General features: G+C 40.5%; 1 protein-coding gene across 3 annotated transcripts in view; it reads left to right on the forward strand.

Moving 5' to 3' along the window:
• Positions 1–3,748: 3,748 nt before the first annotated feature.
• Positions 3,749–15,583, forward strand: part of usp43b (ubiquitin specific peptidase 43b) — a 90,774-nt gene continuing 78,939 nt past the window's right edge. Inside the window, exons 1-2 of one of the 3 annotated variants that reach the window (XM_044100523.1) lie at positions 3,751–4,115; positions 4,715–5,795. In XM_044100523.1, coding sequence (XP_043956458.1) covers positions 5,160–5,795 — 636 coding nt within the window. In that variant the 5' untranslated portion in view covers positions 3,751–4,115; positions 4,715–5,159. Of the gene's footprint in view, positions 4,116–4,714; positions 5,796–15,583 lie in introns of all 3 variants that reach the window. The other 2 variants (XM_044100524.1, XM_044100525.1) reach the window with 2 other exon arrangements.

The raw sequence follows: 15,583 nt of genomic DNA on the forward strand, positions 1-15,583 counted from the left end.
TGTTGTTGATTTGACAGCGCCGACGCTCTACTGTACACCAGTTTTACTGCAAGTTAAAACAGACAAACTACTCGGTGAGTTACAGATATTTAAGGATAAACAACTTATTATGCATATGTCCAGTCTGATCTCCAAATTTGCTTTGCGCACTGTATAAAACATCCAGCGTTGACGGCGTTGGGGCCATTGTTCTGTTGATGAACAGGGTGTTTTGTTCGCCGAGCAGGCGGAGTATGACTCAGGCTACCAGATGGTCTCTGATGTCTACTTTATCTTTTCGGATGACATCTTATTTGCAGAGAGGAGCAAATTACCATTAGGGGTTCCATTTATAGATAAAACACTTCTAAACTTTTAGGCCACCGAGGAGAAATCGAGCTGTAATTATTTAGATTGTGTGTGCAGCAGAAATTGCCCCTCTTTGCTTTCCTAATGCAGTTGCAGCCTTTTAACTCGTCCACGTTTTGACTCGCTAAAGCCACAAAAAGAAGCTGGTGGGCTTTGATGCGACAGAACCAGCAAAAGGAAGAATCTAATTCTGCAGAAAGCAAATTGTGTGTTTGGGGTTCAGCCACTTTTCACTCTGTTCCCACTAAATAAAATCCCAGTTCAATCAGACGGATTTTTTTTTTTCCAATTGGCGGATCTAAGATGAACAATAGTAATCATCCTGACTCTGCTTTTAAATTAAAAATGTGCACAAATGGGATCAATGTAGAATAACCATTGGAAGTGTCATCTTATTTCTGTCTTATTTTTGGTTTCCTAAAGCTTAATTTGTGTTTTTTTTAATCACTTTCTCCTGTTATAAACTACTTTTTCAATGACATGGCCCTGCTGTGGGCTCTATGAAGTCTCATCTTCAAATATGTCACCATCCTTTGACGCTTTTGCTTTTATAACCTTTAGTTCTCAATCAATTTCCCAACATTCAGACCCGCTCCTTTTCCAAAATCATTTGCCAGATGCTGTTGCAATAGGCTCTATGTACTGCCAGACTTTTCATCTTGATATATTATAATCTGCTTTTGTCACGTCCTTGCCTTTCTCTTCGCCTGCATTTTGAGTCCCATATTTGTTAGTGTTATTTTTAATTTAACCTTTATTTTACCAGCTAAGCTGATTGAGAACAAATTCTCACGTTTAACTGCAACCTATTCAGGAAACATGAAAACACGCAGCAGAATATTGTTTATCACGTATCGTGAAAAACTTCTTATCGTGATAAAAATTTCAAATAATGACGTAAAACAAATATGTCCAGTCTGATCTCCAAATTTGCTTTGCGCACTGTATAAAACATCCAGCGTTGACGGCGTTGGGGCCATTGTTCTGTTGATGAACAGGGTGTTTTGTTCGCCGAGCAGGCGGAGTATGACTCAGGCTACCAGATGGTCTCTGATGCCTACTTTATCTTTTCGGATGACATCTTATCCGAAGCTGATATTGCACTTTATCAAAGCTTTTGTGGAACTACCAGTGGAGAAAATGGTAAGGATATTTTTTTACATAATACTTTATGTAAAAAAATATCCTTACCATTTTCTCCACTGGTAGTTCCACAAAAGCTTTGATAAAGTGCAAAATATTACTGTGTGCAGTTTGGAGATATAAATCACGCTTTAAAAAAGATTAAAAAATTGGTGTCCTGAAGATGCCTGTTTGAAATGTTTTTCAAGCATAGTGTTTGTGGCGCTATGCGAGCAGCCATACAGTTGCCTAAAAAAAAAAAAAAAAAAAAAGTAGCAAAAAGTTGTTTTTTTAATTATAATTTTTATTGTCACAACAGTACAACAAATTATCATGGTAAAAAAAATAGCATCGCTCACCTCTAATCAGAGCTCAGATGGGTTGACTAAGCAGAAGTGGTGCTACAAACTCAAAATCAACCGTCTTCAAACCACGTTCTACAGAAAACGTTTGATTTTATTTTTATTTAAGGTGGCCCAACAAGAGGAGAGCATTGTCCAAAGAGGGACGCTCCAAGCTTCAGTAAAGGTCGTCCTGTTGGGACACCAATATTTGAGCAGTGATTTTATTTTAGTTTTTCAAAGATTACTTATTAATGTGGATTTTGCAGCACCAACTGGATGGGATTATGGTACTTTAATAAAATATATATATATATATATATATGGATAGATTTTTAATGTTTTTACACATCTTTACTGAACAAAAGCAGATCTTTTAACAGCTGTTTTGGAAATCTCCATGACTTGATGTCGGCTACACTTGTTCATCCCCCACTGGACCATTTAATAGATATTGTCTTTTTCCTGATTACAGTTTGGCTGCTTCAACAGGTGGCATGGCGGCTCGGTAAATCCTACGTAAGAGAGATGATGGTTGTTTGCCTTTTGGGAGGTAAACTCTGCCCGCTGCACAAACCATCAACTTTTCCTCCAGCATTACTCCGAGTGGCTTTCGTCGGCTCTCTCCGGTAACGCCATCTGACGAGTTCCTTTCTTTTTGAAACCTAGCCTCCTGGTTAGGATTGTTTTTCCACTCCACAAACAACCGTGTGGCTTCGCATTATCATCAGCTCTAAACGAAGGGGAATCGCAGAGCGAGGCTTTATCTAAGAAACAAAAACAAAAAACGGTCCCTGTCTCGCTGCAGCAGGAAGCAAGAGAATCAGCTTTATTGCTTTTGCTCACCGCTGCCATAAATCCAAAGTTTTTAATATTATAATATGTGACAACCCATGTGTTATTAGACGTATCTATGCGGCGAGCGCAGAGATAAGCTCTCTTTAAAATCACGGCCCCGGTAATGAGAGTAATAATCCAGAACATTGTAACCTGTGATAAATCTCTTCTGAGGCTTAGCTAATGAAATTTCTCTGAAGCTGCAGCTGCTGTCACTCACACACACGCACACACACGCAAATTCACTGGAGATGGTTTCTCTTCTAGACATTTTGTTCCTTCTTTCACATTTGGAAGAAATCCTAACCTAAGGCTACAAAATTCAGTGGCTGCTGATTGTCTGTCTATAAAGGCAGAGAAAACTAGAGATTATTATTTTTTCTTTCTTTTTGTCTCCAAGTCAGGACCAGGAGTGTCAGCAAGGAGCTACTTATAACCATTTTAGACATTATTAGTGCAGTGATATGTGCAAAAAATATGAGGTACATCTAAAAAAAATTAGAATGTTGTAAAAAAAAAAAAAAAAAAGTTCAACATTTTCTACTCATATCATTACACATGGAGAGAAATATTTCAAGTCTTTATTTCTTACAAATAATTTGAAACTGAATATCTCAGAAAATTTTAATATTACATAAGATCAATAAGAACAAACATGTTTTAAACAGAATTGTTTATGGATTTCAGTTAGAACTTTCTTAACAATAGTCATGTTTTGCGTTTTTCTACGGTGATGGCGAACAAACTGGGATGCTCAGAAGTCCCAGTTACTGAGCATGACTTTCAGTAAAACGTTAATGAGGTCATGCTCAAAAGGTTCTGTCTGGGCAATGTTCCTTATCAAAGCAGAGAACATGATGTAATGATGTTTGTCCAAAAATAAATAAATAAACCACTGATTACAGCCGCTAAAATGTGGCATTTTTTTTAGTTTCATCGAAACGCTAAAACTACTCTTTGAAACACATCTTGGTAAAAAAGATTTGTACTTTTTTCATATTTGACTGATAAGTACGTGACCGGCCACCAGGTGGCATCAGTGTTCAAATGCCTGTTCATGCCAGTAGAAGAAGTAGCTTACATAGACCAGGCTAACTCGTTTTCATGTCTGCGGCTGACAGAGGAGGATACAAGCTTCGTATTCTCTTAGCACCCCTCGTTCTTTTGCCACAATTGATATAAAAGTTGGACCTCAAGGTCTGACCATGAAATGATCTATTTGCTCTTTCCGCTCTCGTCAACTACTATGGTCTCGTCGCGGACTCCACGGCCCAACCAGTGTTTCCAGTTTGCTGCCGATTAAATCGCTCGTGCTCAATACCACGCCCGTGGAGATGGGGCTTAAAAGTTGGAGGATTTTTGACACATCTGCTGCACTTTCAGTAGGAAGAAAAATGGCGCCGCACAGCCTCCTAGAGGTTGTCGTTAGGTACTGCCACTCCCTCCCACATTCCAAATACACAGTAGGTGTGTGTGTGTGTGTGTGTGTGTGCGTGCGTGCGTGCGTGTGTGTGTGTGTGGGTGTGTGTGTGTGTGTGTGTGTGTGTGCGTGCGTGCGTGCGTGTGTGTGTTGTTGTTTGTCTTGTGTGTTACATCTGATGACACCCGTTATTTTTTTTTTCCATTATTAAAACATAGAAAAGAGTATTTGTTTTGAAGATTCCCAAAACAGGCGAACACTATATTTTGTGACTGTAGGAGGCGCTGTTTGACACCTCAAAGATGTCCCATTTTTTTGTTTTTCTTTTCTCCATGAGACGCAAGAGGAACAACGATGCATGCACTAAACATGTCTTAGCATTTTTATGAGTTTGGACAGACTTTTTTTTATTGTTGTTTTTAGCTAAATCAGTGAGTCAAACACTCACCTTAACCATATATTAGTAATGAAGGATGACGAACTTGTGTTGGGGACTTTTCCATTTTCATCTGCGTCTGGTTTTGATTTTAAATATAAAAAATCTACTTGGATTTAAATGGAACCCTTTGTATTTTAGAGTTTTATTATTTATTCATTTAATTTATTTCTCTTTCTCTCTCTCTCTGCATCTCTCATTTATTACAAGAAATCCCAGTTGCCAAAACATGCACGGTTCCTGGATATTCGAAGAATAGAGAAATAAAACAGGAATTGACTAGGATTTCTGGATCTCTTATCTCCGCTGCTGTTTTAAAGTGGGAGGAGACAGCAGCCCCACGCATTCACAGCCCCATCGTGTGTGTGTGGGGGGGTATTTTCCTGCAGAAGTTGGCGCTGCAGCTGCACTGCCTGTGACAGAGTCGGAATGAACGCGCCGAGTAAGTGTCAGGATGGATGAGGGAGGTTTTGGGTCAGTGGGCGGTGGAATAACGCCGAGCCGCGCTGCCGCGTCCGGATTCCGAGATGGTGGCGCGTCCGCGCACCGGGACACCGGCAGAAAAATGACAACCTGGCGTCTGTATTCGCACGACCATCATCGGCGTCAGGACGGACCGACGGCGGAGTAGAGAGAGAGAGGGGAGGTCGCTGTCATGGAGAAACAAAGCAGGGTCAAGGAGGACAAGAAGGAGGAGAAGCGCAAGGAGAGGAAAGCCAAATCCGGGAAGCTTTTCCGAAAGAAATCGCTCAAGTCCGTGGGAAGCTTCGTGAACAGAATCATGAAAACTTTGGGCACTCTCACCCACTTCGGGGACGGGGACGCGCAGGACGCGGAGGACGACGACGGCGGGTTCGGAGACGGCGGACCTTGCATCCTCACCGCCAGCTCGGGGATGATCCGGGAGGACACGCCGCCGGCGGCAGCGGTGGTGGCGGCGGTGTGGGACCGGGCGGCGAAGCACCCGCAGAGCACGTCTTCGTCTCTGTGCGCCGGCAGAGAGAAGCTGCTGTACCAGTATGGAGACAAAGTCCCGGGCGTGCTGGGGCTGAAGAACCACGGGAACACCTGCTTCCTGAACGCGGTGGTCCAGTGTCTGAGCAACACCGACCTGCTGGCGGAGTATCTGGGGCTGGAGCGCTACAAGATGGACCTGAGGCAGGGCAGAGGCACCGGGCCTGGGGTTGAGGAGAGCCGGCCGGTGAAGGGAGAAGTTACGGATCAGCTGGCGGGTTTGGTGAGGGCTCTGTGGACTCTGGAGTACACCCCGCAGCTCTCGGTGAACTTCAAGGTATCCAAACTTAAACACCACTGAAACACAGAGTTATACATGGATCCTCCTGAACCTTAAAGTTTACTTCCTTTTTAACAAAAAAAGTTTACACTTTAAAGTTTAACAACAGTTAAACTTTAAAGTAATGTCCACCCCCCCCCTTAAATAAAAAAGTATCTTTTACCGCTGTTTAGTCTATGGGTCTCCACCAGATTTTCATGTACAGACTGTCATTTCTTGTCTATTGTTCTTAAATAACTTTAGCTATTAAGAATAGAATTTAGCTATTCTCAAATAGCTAAAATGCTTTAGCTATTTAAGAACAATAAATAGTTAAATCTAGCTCAGTTATATTTAAACCAGGGGTCTACAACCTGAGGCTCCGGAGCCGCAAGTGGCTCTTTAGATCCTCCACACTCTGACGAAAACTGATAAAGATTCAACTGATGTTTTTAAATATAGTTATAATAACAAATGCAGGTTCCAGCAGTTTTGCTGTGTTTTCATGGAGTAATTGAGTGAAATTCCCACAACAAAATGACACAGAAAAAATGCCAGTCATATTGCTTTAGATTCATTTTATATCTTGTACTTAAGTTGCAAAGCTATCCACTTTCTTTGCACCATTTTCCACATAAGAAAATGTATGTTTAATCTTTCGGGCTAAAGTTTTGATTTCTTTTCTATTTAGTTTAAAACTCAAAAACGCTCATTAGGGGCCATGTAACATTAATGTCTCTAAATAAGTTTTATTTAGCTGGACTGAAGGGGGAAATGGCTGTTTGGATTGGAAACGTTCCAGACAGCTGATCTAGACTCTTACATCAGAGCTTTACCAGTGGGGTTGTTTTCCTGCTGGAATTCAAATCTTTAGATTAAGCCTACCATTTTTATTTTTTGACTTGTCAGTTTAGAGAGGAGGTGTCTGCAACCGGCAACTCTACAAAATCTGGAGCGCTTAATAACAATGGCCAAAAACAATAGAAAACTGAGCATTAGGTGATTTTTAGTTGAAACCTCTCAAGGTCTTAGCGCGTCGCTCAGGAGGAGAGCGGCAGATGTCACGGTCATACGTCAAGGAGGCAGTGGCGGCGTTGTCCCATCAGAGAATCAGTTCTCTAAACCACACAAAAAAACTCATAAAAGTGCACGAGGTCAGTCCAACCCCGCCTGGGCTGCGCACAGGATGAAAAACATGGGGGGGTTAAAAAGCTTTTTGAAAAGGCAGATTCCAGCAGTTTTCATATGTTTATTTGACACTCTATCTCCTTAAAATGTGCACAGCAGAACAGGACAGAAACAATTAAGATTATTAAAATAATCGTACACTAATTTAGTGATTGACCAATTTTGAGCTACAGTGACCAGACTTGAAATAAGTCATTTTATGGAAGAAAACTTATTATGAGCAATAATTAGGCCAAAAACTACAAAAGAAATTACATTTTGTAATTAAGATGAGAAAAAACCCCAATTTGTTTGTAAGTATGTTCTACCAGGATTGGCATAGTTTCAAATTCTTTATAATCAGTTATCAAATATTTGTGAACTACGCTACACACTCTGATAAAACGTTGCCTGAAAGAACAACTTCCCCCCCACGTATAATAAGTTGCTGTACCATTCCTGTAAGTGCAACTTTTAAAACTTGATGTCATGAAGATTTTGAATTCAGTTAGCAGGAAAACGATCCAAAACGGACCTGTCGACAGGCTGCTCTTGAGAGCTTCACAAAACCTCTGTCTTTATAACTTCATTTAAATTAAACACCTGGTCTTATATCGAGATGCCAAAACAAAGGGGCAACTCCGGGAAAAGTGTTCATGACGGCAGAGACGGTCGTGGAAGGTTCTAGGGAGGTGATAATTAGCTGGTAATGAAACGCTGAGGAGAGTCTCAGTGGCCGTCATTAAACAAACACCTGCTGTAGGATGGATGGCTCCACTCTACCTCTAAGTACAGCTGCTCTCTGCTCAGTCAGACATAATCACACGTTATTAAGGCAGGATGCTGCCCGGCGGGGGGGCTGCTGCTGACTTGTTTCATTGTCACGAGGCGTTTCGGTTAATAGCATAGCACCTATTTGCCTGCCGCAGTGCACTGGCCTGTGACTTGAGAGACCCCACCCAAGCCAGGTGATAATGAGGCTGCTGCTCAGCGTCGCAGCAGTCTGGGGCCACGAGTTCAGCGGGTCGTAGACTCGCACGTCAGAGCCCGACCTTGAACTTTAGCCGTATGCGGAAAGTTTCACTCCACGAGCTAATCGAGTATTTTGATAACTTTGTGTCCCAACATAGATCATTCTTTGCCTCCTCAAGCTGGGGAGCTGGACGCATCCGCCTGCAGTCATTTAGTTTTGTTGCTCTGGATTTACTCAGAGCTCCAGTTCAAGGCAAGTAGATAATGTGGGGCGAACAAAGAAATGAACAATGGATTTATTCTTGGAAATGCTAATTACCCCGTAAGAATAGGCACCGGGAGTGATTTGACCGTTTGTGCTGAGCGTTCTCCCTCGTACGTTCCCCGGTTACGAAGAATTATTACATCACATTTCGCCTAATGGGGCAACCGAAGGTGAGTCAGGGTATCAAAGGCAGAATCGATTTTAATTGATACGGTTTTCCCACTAAAAATCGCTCTTTCGCTGTCCCCAGCTTACCAATCTGACCACCTGCTGCCAAATGAATCTTCTTCTTCTTCTTTTCTTGCACAATCCACTTCAGCGCTGCAATCGAACCGTACCAAGATTAACAAATAGGTTCAAACAAAAACACTGAGCTTTTCTTTTTATAAGATGTTTCCTGCAGTGACACACACGCACACACACACACACACACACACACACACACACACACACACACACACACACACACACACACACACACACACACACACACACACAGTTGTTCTTCTTGGCAGTGTTGAGAGGCCCCAGTTAGTGCAGCCTGAGTCCTCAGAAATTGCCTGTTGAGTAATACCACTGCTGCCTGCAGGAAGGATTATAAAATGATCAGATAGCTCCGAGGCTTGAGTTTGAGAGGCTAAATTAGCTCCCGGTTGCAGGAACTTAAACCGGCACGAAGCTTTTAAATTGCTCTACAAATAAGAGATCGGCGTGTGTTTCAATTAGTCTATTAATTTGTCGACTCCGTTAGGACGACTGTGAGTCGCGCCGACCTCCGGGAGTCATGCGTTTTGTCCTTCAGAGGTTGGGAAAGGCTCAGCTAATGCAGCCGGATTAACTCACTAAGGATCTAGTTCGACCAGGAAGCGTGGGGAAAAAAAAGAAAGAAAAAGGAGCTGAATGTTTTTCTGCTTCTCTTAATTCAAGTTTTTTCTCTCGCTCCCTCTCTCGGTTTAGGATTTCACCGACTTGACTGGATGTACGTAAAGTGTAAAGAATCGCCTCGCTTTCGTCTGTAGTTCCTCAAACGGGCCTCCTCCAAATTTGTGCCTCCTGCTGAGGAAAAATAAAAATCCTTATTATCCTCACCGCATTCCAGACCCTCCAGGCATTAAGGAAAACACAGGTGGAAGGCGGCTTAAATAAGTGTTCAGCCCCGCAGAGTTACTGCGGCGCTTTGCTAAAGCGCTCACACGCCTCAAAGCTTTTCACACGCTGTCACAAGAATGGCAAACTTTTACGTCTTTCGTGGGAAAGACAAACACAAAAAATTGCTTTAAGATGAAAGGCCAACTTAAATAATTTTTATTTCAGGCGTTCAGATGAAGTTGGTCAGCGTGGGGCGCAGCACTGCTCACCCAGAGTATCTGAAAAGTATTCGTCCTGTCAAATTCAAAAATATGTTGTCTATCCCAAAGCAAAATTTAAATACAAGCAGTCCTGGCGTTGTTTCATTTCCACCTCTTCTCTTTTGAGTGACCCTATTTTAAACCAGTTATGTATCATTATTTTAAAACACAATCCTTCGGTAAGCTAATCGTACACTTTGAGCTCACAAGACAGCAAAGAAGTTGTTCACATGCAGTTTGAGCGACTGATCTGGTGGCATAACAAAGTATTACAACAGCAAACAATTTTCTTTCAGACAGAAATGAAGTCAAATAGCAGGAAAAATGTTCGGAACTTCGGAAATGTGTCTGAATGAATGTTTGTTTTTTTTCACGTTCCTTTCGGTTCTTTGGTATTTGTGCCTTGTCGTGGATACGTTGAAACAGAAGGAGCTTCAGTCAAATGAAACCAAAACCAAACACTTGGACCTGCGGGGGGAAAAAACAACTTACTAATTTCATTTCAGGTCAAATTTTAATAAAAAAAAAAAAAAAAAACTTTACTTATCCCAAAGGGGGAAATTGAACGTCAAAGATACTTGGATGATAAGAGTACTGACAGAGTTGTTGTGGGTGAAACTGAAGTGAAAGGAAAGATTTCTGTTCGTAGTCAGTCTTCCAACAAACATGGAGAGGCTTCTGTATGAAGACACGTTGGCCGTATGGCAGCTTCATCGCATGCTAACAGCTCATCATCCAGGCAGCAGAGATGCTAACCCACAGTAACATGTCATGAATGAAACCATCAGGTGTTATTTTAATTATTATCTTGCACATGCTAAATTTCATGACTTTGAGTACTTGGCATCTAGTTAGCAAGTGAATTGAAAATAAACGACGACTGATGACTAAACAAAACGTTACTATTCTATTTAAGCAGGTGGCTGAGCATAAAAGCAAAGTTAACAGATTCTGCACTCATCCAGTCGCTGGGAGCTGATTTAAATACTTATTTATATATATATATATATATATATTAAAAAGCCTCTTTTCTTCCCCGACTTGTGCTAAATGGTTTCAGGCATTACAGAGTGACCGTTCTGCCTCAGACGGTAATAAAATACTCATTGGCTTTTCCACCGCCGTAATTATATCGCTCAGACAATCGCCACCTTCCCGCAGCTGATGGTAATCACTGTTATTGCTCTGCTGTAATGACTGGCTGCAGAGCTGCTGCAGGTGAGCTTAGATCACGGCCTGCAGGCGCTATCACAACAAGGCTGAGTGTGTCATGGCTTTCACCAGAGGCTGGCTCAGAGTGTTTGTCTGGGTAAAGCATTTATGCTTTACACCCAAAATGTAAAAGTTAGATGAGATTATAAGATTTCTTTGTTCAATTATAGTATCAAAACAGCAATTTAAATCTATTAAAAAAAGAAGAAAAATATCAGCTAAAAGTAATTGGTAAGTTTGAATCACAATAAGATTTTAAAACAGTGACCCATTTCCTCGAACTGTTGGCTTCCTGCCTATTCGCAGACTTTTCTGTGCAGCAGAACTCACAGAATATTTGTGGAAAATTCACCTATTGACAGATTTGTTATTTATTTATTTTTTTCATAGAGCATATCTGAAATACTGGAAGAAAAGGCAACTTGAGTAGCAGAAATACCCAGACTCAATTACTGCGTGCTGCGCCAGTGGCCCCGCGGTTGCTAAGCAACCAGTTCAGAAGCGGAATTTGGGTTTTCTTTGGCGCTAGTCGAGCGTACCTCCAAGGAGTCTGCAGATTTTAATAGTAAGTCAAGTTTATTTGTCAGCACATTTCAGCAACAAGGAAGTTCAAAGTACAGTAACCAATTATGAAACGATCAGTTAACATCATCAAACAAATGTACATTAAATATATTGATCATTGTTCCACTTATCAGAATGAGTGGAACAAATGCAGCTCTAGAAAGGTGGGTTTTTAGTCTTGATTTAAAGAAAGTCATTGCTTTGGCAGGTTTGCAGTTTTCTGGAAGTTTGTTCCAGATTTGTGGTCCATAGAAACTAAATGTTGCCTCTCCGTGTTTGGTTCTGGTTCTGCAGAACCAAACAGAAGCAGAAGTTTGTAGTGAGTTTTCAGAGGACAGTGGCTTTGAAGAGAACTTCTGTAATGCAGAACAGACCAGAACCAGATGATTTATAAGCTTAACAGCTGTATTTTAAAGTTTATTCTCTGAGCTCCATGGAGTCAGTGGAAGGACCTTTAGTACTGGTGTAATGTGCTCTGTCTAACTGGTTTTACTCTGGATCAATGCATAAGGAGAGCAGTGACTGACTTGCAAAGATCAGCCTCTATTATCTTTTTCTCTCAGGTTAGGGAACAGTTCATTAGCATTAGCCTTTTACCTTAAATAAGCTTTTAGCTATTTTATTTTATTTTTATGCTGCTGACATCATTCATGCCAACATTAGTATTTTGGTTAATTTCAGCTGATACACGTACTTTAAAACACTCAATGGTGCAAGTCCATGTTTTTATTTATTACTAAGAATAATAATTATTATTATTGGAAACGAGTTAACAAATGTTTCCATTATCCATCTACTATCTAATGTGCATAAAATCTTTTTTTACTTTTGGAGGAAGACGGAGTACCCAGAGAGAACCCATTCATTAACATGGAGAACCTGCAAACCTGCCGTATTAAAAATCAGCAGCGTGATAAAAGGAACAGGCTGTGACTCAAAATAAGATGCAGCATCTTTTTTTATCCAGACGTCTGCGCTGACTTTTCGTCATTTGAGCGCGACGTCTTTTCTCCTCGTTGCAGAGGTCACAGCCTGGTAACATTGGATGTCCTGGCGTATTAGTGTATTTGTCATTTTTCGCCAGACGTTGAAGTTCAGCAGTGGTTAAATTATAGTGCTGAACTGTCTTCTTTTCAGAGCAAACTTCCCCAGCTGGAGAAGTTTGCTCTTCAGTAAAACTAGCAGAATCCTGAGAATCCTCACTATAAATTACTGCTGCATCTTCTCCAGCTTAAGAAACCAGGGCATCCTCCTCTGGATTCCCAGCTGGAGGAGAGACGGTGCACTTCTTCCCAGAGCTGATGTTATCCTCAGAGTGACCTTCTCCAGCCAGAGAAGGTCTGAAAAGATATTCATCAAACTCATCGTATTCGATGCACTCTTCCCTATAATTATCTGTCTCAAATTTTACGTGAGGAAGCAGATGATTAACTACCTTCCTCACTCCGGTGGTGATCAAATACCCCGTAGCAAAACTCAATGGGAAGAAAAACGTCGCTAAAACTTTCTCCATGCTGAAAATCGCTGTAAAACACTAAGTTATCTGTTAAGGAGCTGCTAGTCTAATGCCTGATGTTTAGAGATGAAAGCATTCATAACTCTAGATGTCATAGCAACAATGACCTCACTGTAGTTCTGGGGGAATGTCCTGCTTCTGGTCGTTGCTATGGAAACGGTCAGGTCAGTCCTGCATGACTCAAACTATTAACCCTTTGCAACTGAGTCACTTAATCATTGGAGGCGAATGATTAATCATGACGGACGTTGGAAGTTTATATTTCAGGAGGCTGGAGATTAAAACGTATTTAATAGTTAAATATTAAGTTTAGATTGACAATGGTTTATTAAAACCATTAAGTTAAGTAGGTTTTTCATCATTCTATCAGGCTTAAAACTTTGAATCATACTTGACTTAAAAAGATCTTAAAAGTCAAATTAAATGTAACTTACAGGCATTTGCTGCTGCTGTTGCTGTAAAATGTGACAAGAAATGTTGCCTGCTTGGAGAAGAGCTACAAATAAATGATTTTGGTTTAATAATTTTATAACTCTGTTACTACAGAGGAGGGCTGAGTCAGCAGATAAAAAACTACAATGATGGAGGAACTCTGAGTTTCTCCAGAAGGAGGCTGAATGTTAGAACTACAGAACATCTGGGCATTTTATAACTGATTTAACCCAACCACTGTTACACATGGGATTAGTTTGGACCTTTGAAATGAAGCTTACTGAAAATTTCAAAATAAAAGCCTTAACATTTTTTACATCAAGTAATTGCTATTTTGGGTTTATGTGACTGGTTTAAACAAACCACTGTTAGACATTGGATTAGTGTGGCCATTTAATATGAAGCTTACGGTTTTTAAAAAATAAAAGCCTCAATATCCCCTTAAGGTTAGTGGTGGTGCAACATTAGCTTGTATTATCTTTTTCTCTCAGGTTAGGGAACAGTTCATTAGCATTAGCCTTTTACCTTAAATAAGCTTTTAGCTATTTTCTTACTTACTAGCCATGTTTAGTAAACTGAATGGACTAAGTAAAGTACAAACAACATGCTAGCAAGGCCCCACATGCAACTGACATCATTCATGCTAACATTAGTATTTTGGTTAATTTCAGCTGATACACTTACTTTGAAATACTCAATGGCAGTGTTGGAGAAAGTACTAAATAAATGTACTTAAGTAAAAGTACAAATACACAGACAAAAATGTACTCTAGTAGAAATAAAAGTGCCACATTAACGTTGTTACTTGAGTAAAAGTAAAAAAGTACTGGCTTTTAAAAATACTTAAGTATTAAAAGTAAAAGTACTTTCTGAATGTATTACTTAATCTCTAATACAATATCATTAAGTGGACCTATCGTATTTAATTTTAATACATGAAATATGTTCCATTTTAATGAACAATGCCACAGATAAATCATGTTTTTATTGTGTTTACTCTCTGTGACAGTTTAGATTTAGATTTGTGATTCTATGCATCATAATTTCATGGATGGAAACATCTTGTCTCCTGTCCTCACATAGCATGAACTTCATCTTTTTGCCACTAATGGCATTTATTCTGAAAGAAATCCAACAGAAAGGGGATGGAAAGAAGGTGGATGAGGGAGAACATGCAACCAAGGAGCCACGTAGCAGTTTTGTAGTCAAGACCATCTAACCTGAGACCAAGACCAGCACCCCGCGCTACATGACACAATAAAATGAAGTGCACCTTTCTAAATTGTTTCTCAAATTGATTTGAAAAATCCACATTCCCATAAAAACACCGATATTAAATACTTGGAGCTAAATAAATGTAACCAGTATCATTATCAATTCAAACTCTTCTTCATTCTGCTTTGCTTCCATCTCTGTGGCACAATCTGCAGTCGTTTCCTACCAACCCTAAAAGATACCGCCCTGGACATTCGCCCGTATCACCCATGTCAGAAACCACAACTGTCTGCTCCATTAAACAGAGAAATTAAGGCAAAGCACCAATGGTAAACAACGCTCAACTATGAATACTGTCCAAGGTGCAATAAGCAAGAAGTAACCAAGCAGAAGGAGCACCGTGACTGTTCTCACCCTGTTCTTAACTCCTTCACTTTTTAACAAAAAACAAAACGCAATGCGACTTGGATGTAACTTCAACTAACGCGACGGTTTTGTAGAACTATAATGAAGTACAAAGTACAGATACTTACTGTAAAATGTAGTGGAGTAAAAGTCGAAAGTATCCATCATTAAATATACTTAAGTAAAGTACAGATCCATGAAGATTGTACTAAAGTACAGTAACGAAGTAACGAAGAACTTGTACTTTGTTACTTCCCACCACTGATTGAATGTGCACAAAATCTTTTTTTTACTTTGGGAGGAAGCCAGAGTACCCGGAGAGAACCCATTCATTAACATGGAGAACTAAACCTGTTGTATTAAAAATCAGCAGCGTCACAAAAGTAAGTAAAGGCTGTGACCTAAAATAAGATGCAGCATCTTTTCTTATCCAGACGTCTACGCTGACTTTATGTCATTTGTGCGCGACGTCTTTTCTCCTCCTTACAGAGGTCACAGCATGGTGAAGTTTCAGCACCGGTATATTTCAAATTTTTTGCAAGACGTTGCAGTTCAGCCGTTGTTAAATGATGGTGCTGAACTGTCGGATTATGAGAGCAAACTTCACCAGCCAGGGAAGTTTGCTCTTCACTACAACTAGAAGAATATTCAGAAACCTCTCTATAAACTACTTCTGCATCTTCTCCAGCCGGAGAAGATTGCTCTTCAC

The sequence above is a fragment of the Gambusia affinis genome, linkage group LG19 (genome assembly GCF_019740435.1).
Source record: "Gambusia affinis linkage group LG19, SWU_Gaff_1.0, whole genome shotgun sequence".
Classification (NCBI taxonomy): Eukaryota; Metazoa; Chordata; class Actinopteri; order Cyprinodontiformes; family Poeciliidae; genus Gambusia; species Gambusia affinis.